Source organism: Genypterus blacodes, unplaced genomic scaffold (genome assembly GCF_046128005.1).
Source record: "Genypterus blacodes isolate CSIRO-AG114 ecotype Tasmania unplaced genomic scaffold, CSIRO-AGI_Gbla_v1 ptg000043l_1, whole genome shotgun sequence".
NCBI lineage: Eukaryota > Metazoa > Chordata > Actinopteri > Ophidiiformes > Ophidiidae > Genypterus > Genypterus blacodes.
In genome coordinates, this window is record NW_027466856.1 from 280,072 (window position 1) to 305,358 (window position 25,287).

At 50.4% G+C, this 25,287-nt stretch overlaps 2 protein-coding genes across 2 annotated transcripts; both read right to left on the reverse strand.

The window, feature by feature from the left end:
• On the reverse strand, positions 1-4,021 carry LOC142999338 (kelch-like protein 41b). The gene is made up of 6 exons (XM_076148837.1): positions 2,768-4,021; positions 2,264-2,421; positions 1,458-1,565; positions 758-943; positions 514-660; positions 1-299 (listed from the first exon to the last, which is right to left on the reverse strand). The coding sequence occupies exons 1-6, from the start codon at positions 3,884-3,886 to the stop codon at positions 188-190; spliced, it is 1,830 nt and encodes a 609-aa protein (XP_076004952.1). The 5' UTR covers positions 3,887-4,021; the 3' UTR covers positions 1-187.
• Positions 4,022-5,034: 1,013 nt separating this feature from the next.
• On the reverse strand, positions 5,035-21,907 carry LOC142999295 (uncharacterized). The gene is made up of 36 exons (XM_076148778.1): positions 21,617-21,907; positions 21,317-21,483; positions 19,995-20,569; positions 18,738-18,758; positions 18,589-18,651; positions 17,753-17,806; positions 17,600-17,644; positions 17,464-17,490; positions 17,025-17,069; positions 16,878-16,922; positions 16,733-16,786; positions 15,379-15,447; positions 15,188-15,256; positions 15,025-15,093; positions 13,108-13,176; positions 12,421-12,489; positions 12,258-12,326; positions 12,104-12,172; positions 11,958-12,029; positions 11,796-11,864; positions 11,643-11,714; positions 11,477-11,545; positions 11,294-11,362; positions 10,832-10,900; positions 10,564-10,632; positions 10,327-10,395; positions 9,373-9,441; positions 9,213-9,281; positions 9,045-9,125; positions 8,774-8,809; positions 8,627-8,663; positions 7,917-8,474; positions 7,101-7,330; positions 6,705-7,023; positions 6,058-6,252; positions 5,035-5,901 (listed from the first exon to the last, which is right to left on the reverse strand). The coding sequence occupies exons 2-36, from the start codon at positions 21,465-21,467 to the stop codon at positions 5,894-5,896; spliced, it is 3,723 nt and encodes a 1,240-aa protein (XP_076004893.1). The 5' UTR covers positions 21,468-21,483; positions 21,617-21,907; the 3' UTR covers positions 5,035-5,893.
• Positions 21,908-25,287: the final 3,380 nt, after the last annotated feature.

A 25,287-nucleotide genomic window follows, 5' to 3' on the forward strand; every position in this document is an offset into this window, starting at 1 on the left:
GAAACGATGCTCGCTGACCTTTTACAGGTGCGTCTAAAATTGCGGTTTCCTTTTTTCCCCATTTATTTTCTTTTCTTAACACGGATGGTGCAGTCTTTGATGAAGAGGAAGCAGAGATCAAAATCACAGAGAAAAATCTAATGTCAAAGGTCAACCCGGGCGCGGGGGGACAAGGGGGGAGTTGTGTTTACAGTTTGGGCATCTTGGCCGCGTTGAGGCGCAGGGACAGGCAGGAGGAGCCGGCGGCGTAACGCATCTCCCTCAGCATGCCGCTCCACTGCTTCTTGTCGTCCTCATACCTGCACGGACACACAGAGGGGAAGTTTACGACATTTATACAACCGCATTAACACGTTTTTAATAGCAGACTTGATGACCCGCAGTTATAAACGTCTGCATGTAATTAATTCATGCTCTGCCGCTTTAATAATCCATCAAGACTGCACTCAAAAAATGTTCATAAAAAGTTAATAATGGATTAAAGTTGGATAAAGGAAGTAATATTGGACTTACTGCCAGACGTCTGTGACCTCGGTAGGTGCCACTTCTTTGTCCTCCGCCTGGACCATAGCGAAGCCCCCCACGGCGTACAGGGACCCCCCGCTGCACACCAGGTTGAGCGAGCTCCTCTCCTGAGGGAACTCGGTGAAGGGCTCCCACCTGTGGAGACGCAGCAGCAGCAGCAGCATTAAGAGAGACGGCTGAAGAACAAATCCTCTACCGAAATGAAACACAACAGGATCGGACGGGTTTGTACTTGTTTGTTCCGAAGTCGTATGCTTCGCACGAATCACTGAGGCCTTCCTCGTTCACGCCGCCGGCTACCACGATCTTGCCGTTGTAGATGATGGCGCCGAACATGGCTCTGGGGGTCTTCATGGCCGCCAGCTCCCTCCACTCTGACTGCTTGTGGTTGTAGGCAAACATCTTGTTGAGGGCTTTGCTGCGGAGAGGAAGGAGGGAGATTCATTAGCAGCTGCTTCATGCGCTCGCCTGTCCTCAGGGTTTCATCTGAATCTGTGTTGTAATCTGTGTCAAATGAAAAAGCTATTTCAGTCAATTCCATTTGATTATCCAATCAAATTGTGTTTTATTTTACTTTATTTATTATTTCTTCAATTCTTGGAACATATGTAACAGAGCAGGACTAAGAGTGTAATTGTTGCCATGACGTTCTGTGCTGCTCTGTATTTCTGGCAGAGTGACAGACCACTAACAGCTGCAGCTCACAGCATAAGGTCTCTCTCTCTCTCTCTCTCTCTCTCTCTCTCTCTCTCTCTCTCTCTCTCTCTCTCTCTCTCTCTCTCTCTCTCTCTCTCTCTCTCTCTCTCTCTCTCTCTCTCTCTCTCTCTCTCTCTCTCACACACACACACACACACACACACACACACACACACACACACACACACACACACACACACACACACACACACACACACACAGGCTCATTCACTCACTTGTCATCTGTCTTTCCTCCGATGCAGTAAACCAGCCCTTTGTGGGAGACGACAGCATGGCCGTGGATCTTCAGCGGAAGCTTTTTGGACTGGCTCCACTTCATCTTCCTGATGATGAGTGGACACACAAGGGGACACACAAGGGGAGACAAGAGGGGGACAGTTTAGGATTTGGAAGCGTTCTGTGTTCTTATTGTTATCTTACTTTGATGCAGCTATGATCTACGCCCCTGATTTCTTTCTCCCCTAAACTTCTTTCTTCTGCAGGTTGTTGTTAAATATGGAATATAACGGATTGATGATTGAAGTGAGATCAAATTAACCCTGCACACATATTCATTTGTTGTGTTTTTGAAACGAGGTGATTTCATTTGCAAGTTCCTCCAGTTAATTATCACCTGAGATGTTTTGGAAAATGTGAGAGATGGAGCAAGAAACAAAGGAGAGAGTGAGAGAGTGAGAGAGTGAGAGTGTGTGTGAGAGAGAGAGTGTTAGAGAGAGATTGAGATAGAGCGAAAGAGTGAGCGAGCGAAAGAGAGAGAGAAAGAGAGGGTAGAGAGAGACAGAGAGAAATAGTGAGGGAGAGAGTGAGTGAGAAATAAAGAGTGTGAGCGAGGAAGAGAGAAAGAGTGAGAGGGAGAGGGGGTGAGAGAGTGAGAGAGAGAAGGGAAGAGTGAGAGAGAGAGAAAGAGTGAGAGGAAGAAAGAAAGAGAGAGAGAGAAAGAGAGAGAGAGAGAGAACATTAAGAGTGAGAGAGAGAGAGAGAAGAGGAAGAAGAAGAGGAAGGAGAGGAGATGAGCACTGACTCCACATCGTAGCACATCACGCTGTCCAGGGACTCGTTGGTCTGCAGGTCCTTCCCGGCCACAGCGAACAGCAGGCCCAGGCTCTCTCCAATGTTGAAGAGGCACCTGGGGGAGGGCATGGGGGGCAGTGCCACCCATTCAGACGTGAGCTGATCCAGCTGGGAGAGGGGGAGGGGGGGATAGCCAACGTTAAATCAACACACACAGAGCAGAGAAAGCACCCTCTTAGTACCCATTAGCCCTCCGTCTTCATCTGGCAATGAAGAAGAGGATGAATCTTTGCGAAATGGAGCGATCTGGTATTGATTATGCAGTAAAGCGCTGAGGATTAGAGGCCTTCTTTCCCTCTGATCTCTACTCATTGTCCACGTCATTTAGATGGCCGACATGGGGAACATAATCCACACATAGATCGCAGAAAGGTTTAGGAAAAGCAGCATTCAGTGATCCCATGCCGGCGTCCGCACACATCCGGACTAAATCAGCTTGTTGTGAACAACTTACTGTAAAGAAGTAACACTGCAGGGGCATGTCCTTGTTCTCCTCCTCCACAAACAGCCCCCCGATGATGTAGAGCTGGTTCTTGTCCGTGGCGACGCTCACGTGGTTCCGGGGCACCTGCTCCGACATGGCGGCCAGGAAGCACTCGTTCTCGGCCACGTCGTACGCCACCGCGGCCGTATCGTTGATCATTAGGATGAAGTCGCGTGCATACATGCCGTGGCGGCGGGTGTCGTTGAGGAAACCAGGGAATTGGCTGTCCGCCTCTTCACCTCCCTCCCCCTCCTCCTCCTCCTCCTCCTCGCCCTCCTTCTTCTTGGGTTTCTCTGGAAGTTTCCCCTGGAAGGCGTCTTTGACCATCTGGATCTTCTTCTGCAGCTCCGGGTCAGCCTTGATGATGTCATCGCTCTCCACTTTGTCATGAAAGTATTTCTCCGGCAGCAGGCGGAAGCGGACGCAGTCCAAAGCGTCTCCCAGGACTTTGATGCGCTTGTCTTTGTCGTAGCGGACCCAGGCCATGACCGTCTCAAACACCAGCTCCTCTTTCTCCACATTCAGCGTGTCTCCACCAATGACGGCAAACAGTTCGTGGGCAGCCAGTTTGAGGAACTCGTCGTCCTTGTGGAGGAGCTCGAAGCGGTCGGCTACGTAGTTGCGTGCGCTCACGGCGAGCCTGGGGCAGCTGAGCACCAGGCCCATCCTGAAGATGGCCAGGCAGTTGCTGAGGGACAGCTTGTTCTGGAGGTAGTTGACACACACGGTGAAGACGGAGGGGATTTGGAACCGACTGGACACCGCGATGATTTCCTGCACGTTGTCGTCGGTGAGGTCGATCTCAGCCGAGTACAGATACTGGATGATCATGTCCAGGATAGAAGCGTTAACATCATCCAAAACCACCTCCCTGGTGTTCTCCACCTCCTTACCGTCCTCTGTGAAGAAGATATCCCTGAAGTACGGGCTGCAGGCGGCCATGATCAGCCGGTGGCAGGGCAGGCTGCGGTCGCCCACCTTCAGGGCGCAGTCCACAAACTTGTTCTCATTGAGCAGTTCCTTCAGGCCGTCCTGGAGCAGGGTGCTCTGAAACAGGCGCAGCTCCTCCTTGATGGCTGTGGGGTCCATGGTGCGTCAGGAGGGGACAGACAGAGCGGCCGGAGGTCCTACTGGCAGTCAGGCCTGGCTGGAAAAGGCAGAGCAGGGAAAAGGTTCCCGGTGAGAAGACCCTGCAATTTAATCCTGTCCCGCTCTAAATATAGACCCCCCCCCCATCTCGCCGCCCCCGCTCATCCCCGCCCCTGCTCTCAGCCCGACAGTGGAATCAGATGGGGGCCAAATCAGAGAAGAAGCCAGGGCTCAAGCAGCTGCTGTCACAGACGGAAAGAAGCAGCTGGCTGCTCAGGCTGGGGGAGATGCCACCATGATTCAGCTCCCAAAGTGTCATGTGGCTGCCTGACAGTGGAGACAATGCTGTCAACGACCTCGAATAGCTCGGCCTGGGCAGGGGGGGAGCAGGGGGGGGGGGGGGGGGGGGGGGGGGTGCACACAGACTTCACTGCCACACTGATTCACTCACTCACTCATTAACACAAACCAATACACTGATTCTAGCCGGTTCAGCTATTTATCCTTTTCTCACGCTCAACCTTCTGACCAAAGCGTCGTGTAAATCGCGTAAGATTCACTTGAAGAAGAAAATAGAAGGGAAGAAACTTTGTGCTAAAAATGGAACTAAAGTTTGTGTGTGTGTGTGTGTGTGTGTGTGTGCGCGCGTGCGGCAGCTGTGTAAGGAAACAGGTGAAAGGCAGCGGCTGTCCTCCTATGAGTGCTGCTGCTGCTGCTACACCTCCTTGTTGGGTTTATTGTTCCAACAGTGTGAGATCAGCCGCTTCTCTCTGTGTGTGTGTGTGTGTGTGTGTGTGTGTGTGTGTGTGTGTGTGTGTGTGTGTGTGTTGGAAGGTGTCGCTATTCTCAGGTTGAGGAGGTTATTTCACCCCTTCTTTATGCTTCTTATCCACGTAAACAAAGATAAACAGTGTTAATTTGCTTTCACGTGCGCTTTGGTACGACGCGACCGTGTTCCATTACTGTGGGCCTGGTGACGTGTGAGGAGTGTGTAGCGTTTTGGTAACAGCTCTCCCGTGGGCAGCGCTAAAGATAGAGCAGACGATGCACTTGTCGAGGAGGCGCAACTTAAGAAGAGAAGAAGAAGAGGAGAGAGAGGAGATTCAGCACGTGATACAGAAATCAGCTCAGAGCAGATTTATTGAAGTGTTTGACATCAGTTTGGCTGGAAGGCTCAGTACAAACGGATGGATTTGTTGTCGCCAGTACAGCTCAGTGACAGTAGCTCCTACCTTGTCAGAAGCTCAACACTAACCTCAGCGGCCAGTAGAGGGCAGTGTATGTACGCCTTTAGTCAAAACTGGTGAGACTCAGGCTTCAATTTAGGTATATTCATATTAAAAAATGGAAACAATGCAACGAAAACAAACACAAAACAACACAATTTCACTCGGAAAAACCTCAAAACATAAAAAAAAAACACATTCAAATGCAACCGACTGTTCCTCAAAGATACAGAGCATCCATTCTTTAGAGAGAATAAGAGCAAAATCATGATATAAGAGACAGAGTTGATGATTGTGATTAAACATAAACACCGATATTATCTTACGGTGTGATTACAGCGTATAGATTGATTGAAACAGTCCTGTGTTGGTTGTTGCGTCCCATATTTTGGGATCTGTATTCCTGAGTAGGAGCGATGGAATCTCTCCGTATGTGAGATGTTGATGTAGATTCTGTAGCATAAAAAACATCAGAGGTATCTAACGTATAAAAAAAGGATTCCGATTCTCTTTCGCCGGAGTTGGATAGAGGGGATCATTTATATATATAAGTACAATAAGTGCCAGAGAGGAGGCGATTTGCTGCTGGGTGGAGGTATGAAGACGGAAAATGGTGAGCAATTCCTTTCCAAATCACATCCTGACACGGAACGTTGATCCGCGTACAAGCATGTGTCTGGGAAATATGCAAAACTCTTGGTTTTACATAAGTCAGAAGAAAGAAGCTGGCTGGATGTAGCTGCGCCCTCCTTGGAACCATATCTATAGCAGATGCCTTCAATCAGCCGCCTGAGAAAGGAAACCATATGACAGATTAATAATTGGAAACATTCAGTTGGAGTAACAGTGCTTTGGCCTGAAAACGAGGGAGGAAATTGAGGAGGAAGGGAAGGCAAAAAGGTGCGAGTGACAAATTGTGAATATGCATGCAGTGCGAGTGTGTACCGGTGGATCTGGCCAACACACACGTCCTCTTGCACTCGTCCTCCGTGTCGAAGCGGTTCCTGTTGCCGTTGCAGCCGCCGTACCAGAACTGAGCGCAGGCGTTGGCCTGCTTGTCGTAGTACCAGCGGATGTTGTAGTCCCGACACGGACCCTGATCCAGGACCAGGGAGCAGCGGGGGTCCAAGGGCGCCATCTCTGCAGGAAGGAAGGAAGGAAGGGAGGAAGGAGGGAAGGAAGGGAGAGGTCAGAGCTGCATTCAGTACATGCCTCCTCTCTTGAGAACCTGCCCACCTGATTCATATTTCGTCCTCTACCCGACACCCCTGCCTTCCCACCTGTTCCCCCCTCTTGCACTGCGCTCGCTCTCCTTCTCTTTCACGAGCGGCTCCATCTGTTTTCTCACGCAGAGGGAGTTGGCCTCCGGGCTCCTCACCCGTGTGACCTCATTATCAGAGCCGTCAGCCACTCCCCCCCCCCCCCCCCCCCCCCGCAATCGCCACGGATACCAGAATCAACCAAAAAAAACGAAAGTCTGCGACCTGGTTCGGATGCAAATTTCATGAAAATCGCAAACACGTGCAAATCTGTGACACAGCTGCTCTGGAGAATCGAGCAGAATAGAATAGAGCAGAATAGAATGTGTCTACCTCTGGGAAGCGCTGGCCTTGGTACAGGGATGCGCTGGACCAATACGCCTGAGGACGATATGGTTCTGTTTGTTGATGAAGATGAAGACGAGGAGGACGATGAAGAAGACGACGATGAGGAAGACTCCCCTGTGTTGGAGACGGAGGCCTTGGCGGGGGTGGGAGCGGGTCTGATGGACACGGTGCTGGGGTGGAAAGTGTCCCCACGCACGGTCCCCCAGTTTGTTGAGTCGATGTGCTCCGTCTGTCCTCTTCCTCCTCCTCCTCCTCCGCCTCCTCCTCCTCCTCCTGTGCCTCCTCTTCCTCCCTGCTGGTGACCCTACGACAAAAAAACCCCAATTTACTTCACAGCCCCCTGCTTTGCCTCATGGCGGCTTTACCAAACATGCTTCCTACATGTGCGGTGCTGGACCCGGTGCTGCCGTGCTGGACGTGCGTGCTGCCGGTGCCCGTGTGGCGCCCGCTCAGGAGTTCTTGCTCGCTGGTTGGCCGGTAACCATAGCTACCGACGGCGTAGTTCCCGTTGAGGCCGTTCCTGTTGCCGTTGTAGCCGTTGGTGACCCGGTTGTATATCAGCGCGCCGTTCTCGTCCTCGCAGAACTGGCTTACCAGCTTGGATTCCAGAGCTGAGAGAGAGAGAAGAGACACAGATGCAGAGCGAAGAGAGTTTGGTCATTAATGTGCCGTCTCAAGGATTTATGTCCACTGCCTGAGGATGCTGAAGGATGATTACATGCGCTGGCTTTGAGCCGAGGCTATTATGTAAGACACCTGATGGCTAATGTCTCATCATATCAACTCCTGCTGTGTGGGACGGCAGCAAACACTCTTGTTGCAGGTGACTGATGGATGACATGTGCTTTACAATACCAAAAATCTCAGGGTTCATGTGGACGAGTTTCCATAACGCTCTTGCTGGCACCTGCATTATGACGCCTCGACATAGATTAAAATCAGTGATGTGTTCGCCGTGATTGATCGCCCATCTGAGGAAAGTTTCAAGTCTCTGCAAGTTGGTATTCCGACCATATTTGCGCGAAGGGAAACCAGGCTGCCCGGAAGGATGGAAAACGATCTACCTGAAGCTTCATGTTGAACGCTTTCATCAGAATTAGAAGTAATTTATAGAGGATTTAGCCTTTTTGAGACATACTAAACTAAACTAGACTAAACTAAATGAACGTTCCCATGCAAAGATCTGGTCCCGCGTACCTGGCAGGGTGTTGAAGTCGTCGATGAGGAGCATGTGCTCGCTGTCCGGGTCAGAGGCGATCAGGTTCAGCTCTCGGAGGAACTCGGCCTGCGTCACGTCCGTGCTGTTCACGATCCCCAGTGCGAACATTTCGATATTGGCGGCGTGCGCCTCTCGCACCGCAATGTCCAGCTTCACCGGCTCGCGCTTGTCCGTCTGCCCGTCAGTGATGACGATGGCGACCTTGCTGACCCCCGAGCGCGAGCTGTAGAAGGCGTCCTGCGTGGCTTTACGGATGGCCGTCCCGGTGTGCGTGCCCTCGCCCATATAAGGGATGTTCCTGATGGCCTGCTTGATGTCCTGCTTGGTGGCGTAGCGGGCCAGGTTGAAGACCAGTTTCACCTCCAGGCTGTACAACACCAGGCCGATCCTGGTGGCGTTGCGGCCCACAGTGACCCGGTCCACCAGCGCCGTGACAAAGTCCTTAATGATCTCGAAGTTCTCTGGGCCGACGCTCTCGGAGCTGTCGATGACAAACACCAGCTCCATGGGCCTCTCCTTGCACTTGATACCACATCCTGAAAGGAGATGACATTAGTGTGTGAGACGTGACAGACGTTGGGATGTGACCTGATGTCTTACAGGGAACACATGAGTCTGACACGAGGCAGGAGCTCGTGTCCACAAACTAAACCCAACATTGGAGCAGGAGCACAGCGAGACACTTTACCGCAGATCTCTTTGATCATCCGGATGATGTCGTCCCTCTGAAACGGATACACAAACAGTATGAGCACACACACACACACACACACACACACATTATAAAAGCTTGTGGTGATGTTGTGAAGGTGAGCGTGGAGACGAGAAGACTCACAGTGAGGCCTGTTTCACCTTTAAGCCCGGGTCGGCCCTGAGGTGATACAAACACGTTAATGAGTGGGGAGGTTCACACACACACACACACACACACACACACACACACACACACACACACACACACACACACACACACACACACACACACACACACACACACACACACACACACACACACACACACACACACACACACACACACACACACACACACACACACACACACACCAGTACACAAATTATGGGAAGGAAGAATTGGAATGACTCACGGATTCTCCAGGGACTCCAGGGTCTCCCAGATCTCCTCTGCCTCCCTTCAGCCCCCTCTCCCCTGAAGATCCACGGTCGCCCTATCACACACACACATCAGAAGGTAACGCACTACAACACAAAAATACACACGCGCACACACACATGCAGTATACGAGATGGCCTACCTTAGCTCCAGGAAAGCCCTCGCCTGGTAGCCCCCTCGGCCCGGTCACACCATGTGGCCCCTGCTCCCCCTGAGTGAGACCAGGGAGTGAAAGATGTAACATGTGTTTCATGTCTCCTGCAGGTTGAGGAAGAGGCGGGTGATGGTGATGTGTAGCCTACCTTTGGTCCCTGGATTCCCTGTCCTGTCGGCCCCGTTGGCCCTGGAGGTCCAGGTCGTCCGGTGTTGCCCTGCGTCAACAAAATCAACTTTAATAACACAAACTGCAGGATGGAAGTGATGATTGACATAACCAGAGGAAGTGATGCAGTCATGAGTGTGTAGATTCACATTAGAAGGAAGCAATAAATATAAAACTGCAACCAAATTTCCATTAATAATGCATCTGAAGCCTCTAACATGGAGCCAAAGTGATGGAAAGCGAACGAGCGTCACTATTCTGTGTAACACTACGCTCGTCTCTGGTTCATAACGCTGACTCGTGGATTTCTGACACCGCCGTTGTCTCAAAATAGACGAGCGCAGGATCCCCGACTGCTGCAGCCCTCAATTAAATCCTGCCCACTGGATCCAGTGTGTGACAGGGACGCAGGATGTGACACCAGAGGACGCGTGGGCGCCAGGTGCTGCCCGGGTTAGGACGTCGTGTGTCTGATTAGAGTCAGAGCGCCGCACGGAGGATCATGTTAAGTAGACTGGCATGTTCTGTCTCTCTCTTAGGTCTCTCACACACACACACACACACACACACACACACACACACACACACACACACACACACACACACACACACACACACACACACACACACACACACACACACACACACAGTAAAGATCTATTTATTTTTCCTTTTCAAATCAGGATCTCTGAGTAGAACAAACACGCAGCTCTTCAGAGGATATGGCTCAATCTCAACCATCTGGATGGATGTCAAATAAAATCACAGGAAGCTCTAAGCGTAACCAAACAAATCAAAATTCTGTCCTTGACTTTGTCTTCGCAAAAGTATGTTCTATATGTGAAAGACAAAATGGCACTGAGTGAAGTTTTGAAGCAAAGAGACGATGTTGTAATCTCATCTGAAATCTGAAAAGGTGAAAGTAATGAATTACCAGCGGTCCCTGGAGGCCTTCGCCCGTAGGTCCTGGTAATCCAGGCAACCCTCTGAACCCGATATCCCCCTGCAGAGACGCAAACAAAGGGAAGAGCAGGAATCCTTACACGGAGCTGACAAAGTAGATAAACTTCAGCAAGGATCTGAATCTTGGCTAAGATCATCAATCGGACAGATTTCCAGTTATTCCAGTGCAGGTTTTCACAAATACCGAGATGCTTCCCAGTTCTCTCACCTTTGGCCCCGGAATGCCGATTCCTTCAAGTCCAGGTTCTCCCGTAAGCCCAGGCAGACCAGGAGGGCCCTGAAACACACAAAGGGAGAAACACCTCTACTGTAACTTCAGGTCATAAATATCACACTGATGGCAGGAAGGGATTTACAGGAGGAAGAGGAAGGACAGATGGATGGATGACAAGGTGTAAGGTGGAGTTAGACAGTATGAACAAGGAGATTTATGGGTTTGACATCTGAGGAGGTCCAGATCTCCATGAGCTCCTCACCGTGGGGCCCGGATAGCCGTCGCCTTTGGGGCCAAATGGACCTGCTGGGCCATGATCTCCACGGTCTCCCTACAGAGCAGAGCCACACGTGAAACTCACACAACTCACACAACTCATCCACTCAAAGGACACAAAGAAGAAGTGAGGAAGTGGAATGTAGAGGAGAACGGATCTAATGTTCTGCTCCGACTCTGACACCATTGCAGTAAGTCAAGCAATGTCCAAAATATGAGTAATTGTTTGGTTTATCTTTAGGGATCACACACACACACACAGACACACACAGACACACAGACACACACACACACACACACACACACACACACACACACACATTCATGGCCATCTGCTTACAATTATGTTAATTTCACAACTAATTCCTCAAACGTATGCACTTGTATGACTAATAAAGGCAAATTACTCTAACATGACATCAGCTTATGTCCAAAGACATTTTGTTACCTTTGGACCAGGAAGTCCATAGCCATTCTCCCCAACTGGACCAGGAGGACCACTTGGACCAAGATCGCCCTGGAGGACATTTTAAGAAACACACACAAATTCATCAACCAAAACTACATCACCCGCATTGTTTATCTGATAGAAAATAAGACTTGGCCGTGATCTGAACAGACTGAGCAGCACCTTGGGTCCCATGATTCCCCGTCCAGGTAATCCGGGTAAACCCAAGCGGCCTGGGATCCCTGGTTCCCCCTGATGAAGAGGAGTTCAAACCAAAAGCAGTTAAACTGATTGTTCCACGTCAATACGTCATGAAATGGACGACGATAGTGGACGAAATGTCTCTCACCTTGGGTCCTGAGGGTCCTGCGATGCCCGGTGGACCCGACAAGCCTCGTATCCCCCTTTGACCTTGGTCGCCCTTGACAAGTCACACAAACGCGGTCAATTACTGTGTTGATTATGAGTGAAAGGTGTGATCAAGGAACGACTGATTATTTACCTTTTCCCCCTGGGTGCCGATTCCAGGCGTTCCATCTGGACCCCTCACACCTAAAGCTCCTGGCTCGCCCTGCGGAGACACACACACACACGATCATTCAATACATCACGACTGGCAGACTTCCTGTCTAAACGCACGCATGCAAGGTGATTTGCCTCGTACCTTCTGCCCAGGAGCTCCGTCTTCTCCCGGGAGACCCGGTAAACCCGACGTTCCCGTTGATCCCGGCTCGCCCTAGGGACGGATTGAAGGATCGGTGTCAGTGCGTTCGGCTCTGATGCTGAATTGGCCTGTGGGCTTTGACTCACCTTAGAGCCGGGTTCTCCAGCTCCTCTCTCTCCGGGCGAGCCGAGCTCCCCCGGCAACCCTTGGTCTCCCTGTGTGAGACGACACGACCACAATGAAGAATCATCACCACCTTTCATCTCATGATCATGTCATCATCCTAATATATGTTCAGACCTTGGCCCCAGGTAAGCCCTCCCCTGGTTGGCCCCTGATCCCCGGTGGCCCCCTTGGTCCCTCAGTTCCCTGCAAGGAAAAGAGGAGAACGCGAAATTGGATTGTGAGGAACAAATGCTGGAAATGAGTAGCAGAGAGTTGTGTTTATTGATGGCTAACTTACCTTCTCGCCCTGTATGCCGGCGCCAGGGAGGCCGGTGGGCCCTGGAAGACCTGCATGGCCAAAATCCCCCTTCAGGGTCAAAATGAGGATGCAGGTCAGTGACTGTCAAACCCATAAATCCAACACGCTTCAGAACATTTGTGATTCTCTACCAAAATTTTCCCTCTTTGTTCTGCACTAAAAACACAAATCCCTCTAAACCCTTTGATACATGAAACGGCTTTTTTTCCTTCTTTTCATCCGTCTCACGCAAAAACTCGCACCATAAACTTTATTGCGTCAACGCAGAGCGGCTGAGACGCATTCACAGCATCTCTCTTCAAACGCAGCAGGCTCGGTTTGGGTCGCCGTAGAGACCACATGAAAACAAACGCAACAATCTGTGAGCTCCACCACATGGCTGCTGCAAAACCGCCTTAAGTCTGTATCCGTCTTAAATGTTCACATATTTGGAGGGGTTTCCTCTGATGTCTGCGACTGCAAATCCGCCGTGACGCACAAAACAATGCGACGCTTTCGCAAACTCTCCCGCGCCTCATCAGGTCAGATTGGCCGAGTCTCAGTCCTTCCGCTCTGTCCGGTCGATACCTGTCTAGACCTAGATCTAGATTGAGACCGTGTGTGGGTTAAGGTTAGTCACTTATTTACTGCCTCTCTCTCTCTCTCTCTCTCTTTCTGCAGCTCTACCTTGTCCCCTTTGATCCCGGCGCCCTGCTGTCCTCTGGTCCCCCTTGGCCCCTCCAAGCCTCGCTCCCCCTGTGAAGAAGAGAGAGATTAAAGAGTTAAAATCAAGTCAAGACAATGACCTGAAGGGGGAATTGGAAAAACAAAGCATTGCAAATCAAATGAAAAAAGGAAAAGAAAGAAAGAAAAAGTGTAAAAAAAGGGAAAAAAAGAATGAAAACATTGAAATTGGAGCCATATTTCCTAAAACCACTCTACCACAGTTTGCTACAGTTTGTATACAGACTGGGCTTCACTCCCAAACATTCCGCCTTAATTCCTATTTATGTTGATGTCGACACGCCAGACTTGATGCCTGTTTACAGAGACACTAACCGCTGATGGACAACAGGAAGATTACGCAACAAAACATGTTTGAAACCACCCGGCTGAAGGAGACACGATACTCTAGATTTGCTTTGGCATCGATTGTGAACAAATTGGAACTGGTCACCACGGAAACCTCTCAAACCACCAGAGTGGAGAGAGTCAAAGCCACTGTAAACGTTATGAGCCTTCAACCTGACTTTAAGCATTTAAAACATGTGATAAGTCAGAAGGTGAACGCGGCGAAGGATTAGGACGGTAATCCGGGTTGACAGTTAACACAATAAGGGGAAAGAGCACCGCTGGAAAACTGGAAAAGTCCGCTCAGGAGTCAAATTCTGCCTCCAGCAAACTTCCCCCCCTGTCCTCAGAGAAGGTCGTCCCGGGACGACGTCAAATCAGATCACCATGGCGATGCCGCGCCCCTCGTATCAACGTGGGAAAACTACAGATCTCGTCATCTTGGTGCAATGCGCTCGGATATTTAATTTGGGCGTGTGGGGCTGAGAGGTGCTAATGATGTGGGAGGAAGAGGGGGAGGAGGCGATAGTGCATCGGAGCTTCTTGCGAATCTGGAGCTTGTCGAGGCACGAAACTCTGGAACACCAACGCCATCTGCACGGTCAAAACAGAGAGAGGAGCACCTGGAGGCCAATATCAAACGGTGGGAGATGATGCTCCTCCTCCTCTTCCTCCTGCCTGTTTATTTGGGGATGGAATGTTGCCGTCACCCTCTTGGGAATAGCCAAGGCGCCATTACGTTCATTTGATTCGGTTTGTATGGATTTAACACGAAACAAAGACGAGGTTTGAGGTAAATGTGTCGCCGCTGCTTCACGCCATGAATCTCTGGATCTTTCCTGCGACCGCCACGACAAACTAACCAGCGGCGTTCCTGCTTGTAGAGCCGACATGGCAACCTGATGGAAGCAGCTGCTCAAAAACTATTAAGAACTAAGAAAACACATGTAATTAAAGTGGAAATACTTCAATGAGATCAGTCAAAGTCTGATAAATACGTCAGACAACGCCTAAATAAATTACAAACTATTGAAGAGAAGAGTTGCAACAAGAAGCAAATGTAGTTACGTGATTCTGTGTGTGTGTGTGTTCAGCCTGAGAGGACACAGATGGAGGGATGGACTCATTCTTTCCTTTCACTGAGTGACTCACTCCTTCATGTCTCAAGGTGTCCGGGTCTCCCTCCCTCCCTCCCTCCCTCCCTCCCTCCCTCCCTCCCTCCCTGCCACTCTCCTTCTCTCCCTCTCTCCCTCTCTCTCTCTCTCTTCCCTTTTCTCTCTCTCCCTCCCTCTCCAGATGATAGACTGAGGTAATGCAAGTTTACAGCTTCTGCGTTGTATTATTGTATCTTGTAACCATAAACGCTGTCCGTTTCCTGTCTTCACTTCCTGGGATCTGGAGCGCAGACTTGCAGGTGAGGGGGGAGACAAACACAAGAAACCAGGTTGAGAGGGTTCAAAGCTTTTAAAGGTTCTCCATCTTCCCAGGAAGAGCGGCAGAGACATAAGACATATGCCACCAACGCCACCTCACCTTGGGTCCGGGGTGACCTTCTCCAATCGCTCCTCTCTCTCCGCTGATCCCCTGTGGCCCTTGAGGCCCCTGAGTGAAACAGAAACGCACAGATGAAAACTGGAGGAACGCGCACAATTCTGCGCTTTGATGGGGAATAAGTGGATTATGCTTTTATACTCACTGGTGGTCCATGTTCACCGAGTCCTGGAGGCCCCGGAGGCCCTAGACGTCCCTGCAAGCCGACGTCGCCCTGCAGAGAGGGAAGATGAGGGAGGGGAGGAAGAGGAGGAGGAGGAGGAGAAGGAAGAGGGGCAGTGAGACTAAGCAGGGGGAGGATTTTGCCCTCGTGACTTTATTTTTCCAGAACTTCACCTTGGGTCCCGCAAGGCCTATCCCGGTTTCCCCTTGGATTCCAGGTGGCCCAGGAAGTCCCCTATCTCCCTATAAAAGACAGACAGGGACAGACACGTCAAAAGACACACACACACACACACAGACACACACACACACCTCAAGGCGCTGACATAATAATGGTAGAACAGACCTGTAAACAGATCTGCTTTGCCCTTTCAAATTCTATGACCTCATCCTGATTGGTCCAAACCCCACAGGGCTGCTTTAATGGACCAATCAGAGGCGGGTGGAGGCATCAGAGGAAGACAACAGACTAATGTTCACCTCAGGGGCCCCGCAAGAGCCCACACCTCTGCATCGGCCAACGTTGATCGTCCTCCTCTACTGAATTTCTTTTTTTTGGGGGGGGGAGGGTGTTGAGTAGAAATCCCCCGAGTTAAGAGTTTATTGGTAAAGAACGCGTTCACACAGAAGCTGTAAATCCGTCAGCGTGTGCAGCAGGAGGACGCACTCAGCGTGAAAGTGTTAGTAGGTGCATACTGCCGCCCCCTGGCCCCCTTTCCCCTTCCCCGCCCCCCCTCTGCCCTTTCAGACAAGTCGGGACAGCGCGATTTAAAGCCAGACATTAGTCTGCCATTCAGCTGATATAGGATGACAGGCAGACAATCAACGCTAACATTCTTCCAAAATAATTAAGGAGGGAGCGCTCGGCGGGGGAGCGAGGGCTCGCGGAGGAATTGGCAGCTATAACATGGGGGGTGGGGGGGGGGGGGGGGGGGGGGGAACAGACAAATAGACTGACAAGCTAATAACAGCGGAGGAGCTTCAGAGGAGTTTCACGTGTTCCTCTGCTGATGGAATCATAACTCACAAACTCTGTTATTATTCCAGCCCATAGTGTCCAGATGTACGGCCACCTGACCTGCTACATGGCATTTATGTTATTTATGGCCGTGATAAATCGATTTAATCTAAATGCATTTTAAAATGTCAACCTCGTGAATGGAATGAATGAGGAAGAAAGAGAGTCATCGCCTCGGAAACGTATAGAACAGAAAGGTTTCTTTTCTCTCCTTCTTTCTTTTTTAACTTGGTGTAACAGGTTTATTCCTTTTCTTTGTGCTGATGGATCCGATGACATCGGTGCCCTTTCGCTTCGCTATGAAAAGAGACATAATGTGAAACAGACGCAGGAGGAGGAAGAGGAGTAAATGCCTCCGACAGAGCAGCAGGCACTCTGCTCAGGTATGCGTCTGCTCTGATCCTGAAGGTCAACTTTGATCAATGAGGGATGAGATGATTCTCCCCCCCCCCCCCCCACATACACACACACACACCGCCCCATGAGTGGTCGTGTTGGAGGGATACTCACCTTTTTACCCATGGGACCCTCTGGCCCGATGTCGCCGGCCGGACCAGCCAAACCCTGAAATGAAACGGGACCAGAACAGCGTTAAGGTGGCGTCTTTGAACACTGAGCGGCGTAGCGGGATCAGACGATGGAGAGAATCAATCACCTGGAGACCTCGGTTTCCTCTCAGGCCGATCGTCCCTTCAGGACCCTGGGAAAGGGAACAACAGCATCATTAGGATACAGCAGCTGTGTGACAGTCGGGACTCCAGTTATACTTTGATTTAGAACATATGAGCGAAGGGCGACGTACTCTGTCTCCTTTAACACCCGGCGTGCCACACTCTCCTCGTTCACCCTGTGAGGAATCAAAACACACTTGAGTTATGTCCCGAGTGCTGCCGCTCGGTCTCACCGTCACCTCGCCTCGCCGATGTTTGTAAGCGGCGCCGTGTTGTTACGGCGGAGTAATAATAAGATGTCATTGAGAAATTTGGCGTAACGTTCCTTTAAAAGGTGAATTGATTAAAGATAGCAGCAGACGAGTTTGACATTAAACACAAAAGCGGTGTGTGAAAGAAGTAAATGTCGTGGTATTTCCAAAGATTTTCAGGTTACGCGTGGTTGCACATCACTTTACCTGATTTGGGAGGGAAAAAAATGTGACTTTTGTAGTTTGTTCCGTGTGTGTGCGAAGTTTCATTAGAGGAAACTTAAAGAACTTAAAGAAAGAAGAGGATCCGTTCCGTTACCTTCTCTCCTTTGTATCCCGGCTTTCCCTGTGTGGACAAAACAGGGCGGTGAGGTCATGCAGAGACAGACGGATAGACAGGAAGTGAGGAAGGTTAGACATTGGAAGTGCGTTTACAGGGACGACGCCGCACTCACCTCTGATCCTTCTCGACCCGGAAGTCCACTCAGCCCGCCTTCACCCTGAGGACAACCAATCGAGTTAGTGAGTGTATTCCAAGGAAAAGTAAAAGAGAGAGAGAGAGAGAGAGAGACAGAGAGAGAGAGAGAAGTTAAGGGAACATTTCGCACCTTTAGTCCTTTGAAGCCGGGAGTTCCATCCTCTCCTGGTCGACCCTTCTTTCCCTGCGGCGAAAAGCATCAAGGCAACATGTATGAGTTGCGTATCGTGTGACTGAGAACAGATGAGCCAGTGTGTGTGTGTGTGTGTGTGTATGTGTGTGTGAGAGAAAGAGAGAACTTACTTACCATGGCAACCGTCTGGCTTCTCTCTGTGTTTTTATGTATGCTCATATGTGTTGTGGACTGTGCGTGAATCTCTTTCTCTCTCTCTCTCTCCCCCTCACTTCCTGCAGTGTGTGTGTGTGTGTGTGTGTGTGTGTCTGTGTCGTCAGTGATGCGGAACAGCTTTTTGTTCGCCGCATCAAAGTTTGAGGGGGTAATTACTCCAAATCAAAGCGTAAACCCGCAGGGAAATTGCGTCTGACCTTCACCGCAATCAGACGCAGCGACACAACTTTGGCAAAAGAAAGACGCAGCCGCACGTCACCAACGTCTTATCTGTCACACGTGTCCTCAGACCATCCCAAAGCGCTGGACTCCCTCTGAAGAGATTGGGCTAATGTCGCGTGTAAAATCTCTTTTTTTTTCGCCTGTTCAAGATAAACCTACAGAGGAATGTGAGGCATCCACTGCAAACCCCTCAAAGCCCAGAGATCCCCTACCAAAACCCCCCCGACCCAAACCCTGCAATTATGGAGCCTGGTGTCATTAAGAGCGTCTCTGTGAGTCGTCTCGTTGTCCTCGTCCCTTCAAAGGAAGCCATGTGAGGGCTAATTGTCTCTTTGGTGCCTATAGAAGAAGGAGAGTGTGGTATACAGAGAGTCTGAGGGAGTGTGTAGACTTACAGGGGGGCCGCCGGGGCCTCGCTCGCCCTTCTCGCAGGCGCACGCGGCCTGGGCCAGGGGACACTTGGGGAGACAGAAGGACGTAACACGGTCACACGGGCCGACACATCAGGGAGACAGATCAAGACGTTCCCCCGGATGATACTTACCCCCTCGTCCGTCAGGTCCGTCTGTGGAGGAAGAAAAGGAGAGAGAGGGAGAGAGAGAGAGAGAGAGAGAGAGAGAGAGAGAGAGAGAGAGAGAGAGAGAGAGAGAGAGAGAAAACATCAACACCTGTGATCCATATTCACGCCTTTAAACCCCTCCCCTCCTGGCTGGCGCTCAGTTTAGCCCTCAGTCCTTCCTCCGCCTGCCTGATTCTTCGCCTCGGACCTCATCTTCTTCTCACATGCAGCACCCCCCCCCCCCCTCCTTTTTTAATCTTTCTACTTGAAAGCCGACCACATTCTCTGCGCAAACAGGAAACACGTGGCGGCCACGGCTCCGCTTCCCATGCGTCCAGAGCCAATAGCCGGCGTGATTTCTGAAGCCACCAAAGACGAGGTCAGGCGGGACGGGAGCGCCTGGTTATGACCTACAGATGCCGACTGCAGCCAGATGAAAGTCCCACTGTTGACTGTCAGGTTCATGCAGCAGGAATCCATCTGTAACGTTTCCTTTATCATATTTAGATGTGCACCACCTGTGTCAACAACCAAACCCCAGTCCAAAGTCCTGGTTCTTGTCTTACTGCGCCCGGCGTTCCCACAAAGAGCTTTAACGTGCAGCAGATGTTCTCAGTCAACCGATCTAAAGCGTCTGAGTTGCGTCTACGAGATCAAAGTAATACTAATGACTCGAGTCGAGAGCAAAACACGGGGAATTGGACACGCGAGGGACGTCATGGTAACGTCCCAGAGCAGCAATCCAGGAACGTGTCACGTCTTTCATGTAATTTCAGAGCGGATGTCAGATTTCATGATGTTTCACACAGCAGTGGTGGTAGTTGAGCGTCTGTTGCCATGGCAGCACGTAGCAGGTGTGGACACAGTGACCCTAAGAGGATACGCGTATGTCGGGCTTTTTCACATAGGAGCCAACGTCATTGACTTTAGATTCATTTGGGCTTTTGTTAGGTTTCTGTTTGTTGCATATTTGGTAAAATCTTGGCCGCGGTTACGAAGCAATTATCAAAAAGATACAAAGACAGAACGCAAGTCGAAGCATGAGACATTTTCCTCTGAGCTCTTTGAGGAAAAGGTGAATCTCTGACTCACAACCGTTTAAGAATCTCTCTATGATGGACTCAAAATGTCAAGCAAAAAAACAAAACAGGCAGCCGGCCAGTTTGAGGACTCACAGAACCAAACCACCAACTCTGAACGGATCCCCAACTTCCCCTTCAAAGAACATGCTTATGTACTCACGATCTCCTTGACGACTCTGTCCACGATGCCTTGGTCCTGCAGGTTGTGGAGGTATCGCGATGCAGGCGAGCTGGCGATGAGCCGCAGCTGGGCTAAGTTTCCGGGCTCCTTCGCTTCAGGCGTGATGCCGATGGTGAAGAAACGGACACCCTGGTTCTTGGCGTCGGCCACGGCGGAGAATATGTCGGGGTTCCTTGGGTGCGAGATGCCGTCGAAGAGCAGGACGGCCACCTTGATGCTGCTGGGCTCCGACTCCTCCAGGTAGATGCGGGTCAGGTTGGTGATGGCGTAGGTGGTGTAGGTGCCGTGGCCGATGTAGACGATGGGCGCGATCCGGGCCTTGAAGTCGTCAACGCCGCGCCACTGCTTGAACGTCTGCTCGATGATGACGTGACTGCTGTACTGCAGGAGGGCCGAGCGGGAGATGAGGCCGCGGCCCGTCTGCAGCCTCAGGCCCTGCAGACGCTCCACCACGGCCGTCGCGAAGAGCTTCTCCTGGTCGTGGTTGTCCTTGGCGCTCTCTGAACTGTCCACCAGGAAGGCCAGCTCCAGACTGCATTCCTCTTTGTTTAGCGCTGACAACAGAGAGCAGGAAGCCGTTAAAAACACTTTCAACTGAGGAACTTTGACGCGTTAGTATAAAGGCATTAGCGAGGTCGTTGTTACAGTTTCAGGCCCTGACAAGGTTGTTGGCTGTTGGTTATAGTTTTTGGCTTTGTACCTCCTAATATTTGTCCTCAGCTGTTGTCAGGCTGGTTGCCAAGCTGTCCATCTTAACAACATCAGTGATTATTCTCACGTCTCGCCAGACATAAAGACACATCTGTCCGCCGCTCTGCCACTTTAGCGACTCAAGTACGACACTGACAGTCAAGTAAAGTTTGCGGCGGAGCCTTTGGCAGAGGGTCACAGGTGATTTACTGAGCGATCTGAAAGTAGGTCCTTGGCTGACGGGACGAGTTCATGAACGTGACTCAGGCACAGGGATGAAAGCGTGGCACAGATCTAATACAGGCTGAGGATGAATCACATTCATCTTCGCCCAAACATGTGTCACAGAGAGAATGCGCCTGGGGGAACGGAATTCTGAGCGGATAAAACATTTGCGTAGCGGAGCACAGAGCGGTCACGCCGGAGATGGATGGCACCTAAACGCCTCAGAGGGGAGAGACCATCAATCCACCTGGATGCTCTCCTGCAGCGATGCCCCCGTTAGGAATCCTGTTCCACTTCTTCCCCACCTGTGGAAACACCTCCTTCCAAACCAAACCAAACCAAACACACATACTCTTCACAACTAACCTCCCAGTCTCTGCACTTACGTCTGCCATTTGAGGCGATGGAATTAGTCACTTTGTTCTTCCTCTTAGGGGGCACAGGCTCGTCTTCGTAGTCCTCGTCGAAGTCCTGCGCCCGGAGACCCTGGAGTCCTCCCCATAATAGCAACAGCAACCAGGGCAGTGAGGGGGACATCACCGCTACGACTGCCCTGAGACATAGAGGACAGAGAGGAGAGGACAGGGAGACACACAGAGACGCGTCTTAGCATCTTAATACGCAGACGGAACAAGCTTTAACAGGCGTGGGTTAATGTCATGCAGCCATCAAAGCGCATAACTCACGATGCAGCACTGCTGAGTCAGGACTCTACTGCTCTGTACGGCTCCCCCGAAATGCAGAGAGGGAGAGAGAGAGAAAGAGAGACAGAAAGACGGAGAGAGACAGAAAGTGCAAAAGGGGGAAAGCGTCAGACGAGGTCTCTCTCTAACTCCTGAGCATCAAAGTCGTGCGTCCTCCTCCCGGGCTTTGGGTTTGGGATCTGTGCTCTGCGCTCCCACCGTCTGCTGGAGAGTCAAACCCTCTGCACACACACACAAAGACACAAACACACACATGGACACACACTGAGACACACACATACACCAGACAGTGAGATGAAGGAATAGACCGGCCCTTTTTAAAACTTAACTCACTCCCATTTCAGGGGGCGGTGTGGGAGGGGATATACACACACACACACACACACACACACACACACACACACACACACACACACACACACACACACACACACACACACACACACACACACACACACACACACACACACACACACACACACACACACACACACACCAGAGATCCCTGTCAAGGTGTTGGAAGGGCGGGAACGACTTTATGACAGAGCAACGCAGGGAATGTCACTGTAGTTTTGTTTTCCTTGGTGTTTAAGAGCAGGAGGAGAAAGTGAAGAGGAGGAATGTGTCTCCTTCCCTTGAGACGCCCTCTGAGAGACGAGGACGACGGCTCTGTCGGGTCCTGTTTGTCGTCTGGCTCATGTTCTATGAGCTCCAGTTTCACTTACAGCCTTTCTCTTTTGATTGCGCTCGCGGGCGTCTCAACCGCAGAACAATCAGGGAGAGCTGGAAGAGTTTGGAACTCCAGGCGACACACCTTGCAGGGGCAGCAGCGTTCCATTATTCACCTGTGAAAACACACACAGACACACACACAGACGGGGGGGGAGGCTCCTGCCAAGATTTACTGTAAAGAGATATTTCAACTGAAAGCTGCAAACGAGTGAAATCAAATCAATGTCATGTCATGTAAGATCTGCGTGGCTTCGACTCAAAGCTGCATGATGGAGGCCGACACACCTCTGAGAGACCTTTGACCCCGGATCAGAGGGATCCAGAGTGAGCGTGCAGCAGAACGGGGAATCAGAATTGCATAACGCAGCAGGGGTGACGGCATGTGTGTGTGTATGTGTATGTGTGTGTATGGGCCTTCACAGGAGTCCTGCAGGTAGGAAAAACTGAGCTGTCACTCAAGAATGCAGCCCCTGAAACATGCAGCTCCTCACGTCTTGATGCGGGCGCAGTAGAGATTTATGGGAATTACCTCACTCATCTTCACAGGCAGATCTAACTTGGAACTAATTTGTCGTGATGAGGATGATGATGAGGAGGAGGAGGAGGAGGAGGAGGGGGGATTAGCTCCTGTTGTTGACCTCTGACCTCTTTGTTTTTGAAGCTACTGGAACTTTGCAGCTGACGCCGTTTTCTTCTTACGCTGAGCACAGAATGTGGCAGAGAGACTAAGATTAAACATGCGGTCCAGTGGGACTCTCATGACAACCTGATAAACAAAACACCTTGGCAGATGTTTTCAGGGGTGTCGTGTGAATTGACAAGCGAGCGCCTGACGATCCTCATCTTTCACCGCTCCTTTTCATCGAGTCACGTTTCGCCTTCAAAAAGATGAACTCGAGAAATCAGAATAGATGCAGATGGATTGTTATCGTTTTATCGAAGCTGGAACTTTTTGTACGTAGAGCCTCTCTGTAGTTAAATCAGAGCGCGCGGGTCTTTTATGACCCTGCTGAAGCCGCCACTTAGCTCCTTCACACTCCCCTCAATCCCTCCTGGTGTCTTTCCTATACCGTATTTAGCACAATTACTGTTTTTATAAGACAACGCACGTATGTCCTGACAAGTTAACATACCTGACTGGTGTAAAAGGGAAACAGCTTCAACCGCAGATCTGAGCCAAAACTGCAATTAATGCTTGTTTTGTAAATGTTCAACCCTCACACACTCACACAGGACCTTGATAACAACCATAACGTTTGTGAAAGTGGAAAAATCTGACAGCGGGCCTCAATGGAAAATGTCTGCATAGGTCAAGGGTCGCCGCTCGCTGTCAAGTGCAGGTCGAGGTCAGAAGGAGACGATGCACAGAGCTGACAGTGGGATAGGGAGGTCGAGGGGAGGAGGGAGTGTTGAGATGGGATTCGACTCTTCTTCGGGAAAGTGAATCCGACGCGGGTTTGAAGTGTGAAACGCTAAAGGAAAGCGTGGCGAGGCTGCGTGCCCCTTCATGCACGGCCTCTCGCGCTGAACTCATCTGAACCCCATCGCTGTGGTTACGGCGACAATCGCGCCGCACAACGGTCCGCCGTTTCCACCGTGAGTACCTGTCTGCCCACGTAAGACGATAAACGCATGGAAACTCCTGGGGGGAACGTTGCCAAGTGATACACGAGGGGGGGAATAGTTGGCAGCGGATTGTTTTGTCTTCTCCTGATTCGTGTAGGTGCCTGTCACAATCCAAACAAACTACGAATGCCACAAATGCTGAACCATGCAAAAAAAGATATCTTGGACCGGGTCTCACCGCACAGACAATGCGCTCGATTCAAGTACGTGCCACGTTTTCACTAAGGAGCAGATGGATCCCTGCATGCTGATGTGTAGGTAACAGCGACGCACATTAAGCACCGAGGCAGAAGCGAGGGAAATCATCATCGGTTTCTTCAAAGGAATATCAAGCTTTTATCTGGCGCACATTGAGGGCTGATTACACTGAAAGCACACTAATGTAAAACATTTAAATAACTCTTTCATGATGCTAACGCCTTTGATGACAGAGATTTATTAACTATCTCCTCTCGCTGATTCCCATCTATGCATTCTCGGCTCTGCGGTGGTTTTATATATGTGGGCAGATGAAAGAAACACCTCTCGTGAGAAGCAACGCAAACATGTTCATGGGTGAAATTTGAAGAATTTTCGGCCCCCCGGGGGATTTAAGAACGCCACAGACTGTCCTAAAGAGTGTTTAATGAGCTGGAAACAGAGGTTGAGAGAAAAGTATTTAAATTGTTATTGTACATTTCTTTGTCGTAAATCATTTTTAAATAATAACAGGCTGTTATACTGCAGAACATTGTGTTTACATGTAGTTTAAAAGGACACACACACACACACAAACACACACTTTATATAGGATCCGTCTGTATAGGAGGATCCTGGAGTGCAGCAGCGCCCTCTAGTGTCCATATCTTGCACCCACCTCTAATACTGAGTTACAGTGAAAATCCACGAAAACTTCCACAAAGTCCACAAACTATAACTCATGAACTGCCCCCGTGCAGGAAAAATGTCAGCATAAATCAATCTTACTCACCTCTTGTTGATGTCAATCTAGAAACAAACTAAACTGATTCAAATGTTTAATTTGGTTTGAATTTCGTCTTTTCTGTTCCAATTTTCCACATTTCTTTCCAGTTGAATACTTAATTGTTGTGGCATTTCTGTCAAACACGCTTCTACTTCTTCTCATTCTTCTTCTCTGACAGTTTAAACACACATGCAGGCACGCGCGCACGCACGCACGCACACACACGCACACACACACACACACACACACACACGCACACACACACACACTTGTTGCTTGTTTCACAGTGGGCGTGTCCGCTTCTTGGTGCAGCAGATCACTAACAATAAAA

Bases quoted from the DNA above. Each gene is read 5' to 3' on its own strand.
- LOC142999338 (XM_076148837.1), bottom strand. From the start codon at position 3,886: ATGGACCCCACAGCCATCAAGGAGGAGCTGCGCCTGTTTCAGAGCACC. The intron at 2,422-2,767 runs GTAAGTTGTTCA...CCCCTCTCCCAG, and splicing joins TGCAGTGTTACTTCTTTACA to CTGGATCAGCTCACGTCTGA. The intron at 1,566-2,263 runs GTCAGTGCTCAT...ACTCATCATCAG, and splicing joins GTGATGTGCTACGATGTGGA to GAAGATGAAGTGGAGCCAGT.
- LOC142999295 (XM_076148778.1), bottom strand. From the start codon at position 21,467: ATGTCCCCCTCACTGCCCTGGTTGCTGTTGCTATTATGGGGAGGACTC. The intron at 10,633-10,831 runs GTGAGGAGCTCA...TGTGTGTTTCAG, and splicing joins ACGGCTATCCGGGCCCCACG to GGCCCTCCTGGTCTGCCTGG. The intron at 8,810-9,044 runs GTGAGTCATTCC...GTATCACCTCAG, and splicing joins CTGGAGTCCCTGGAGAATCC to GGCCGACCCGGGCTTAAAGG.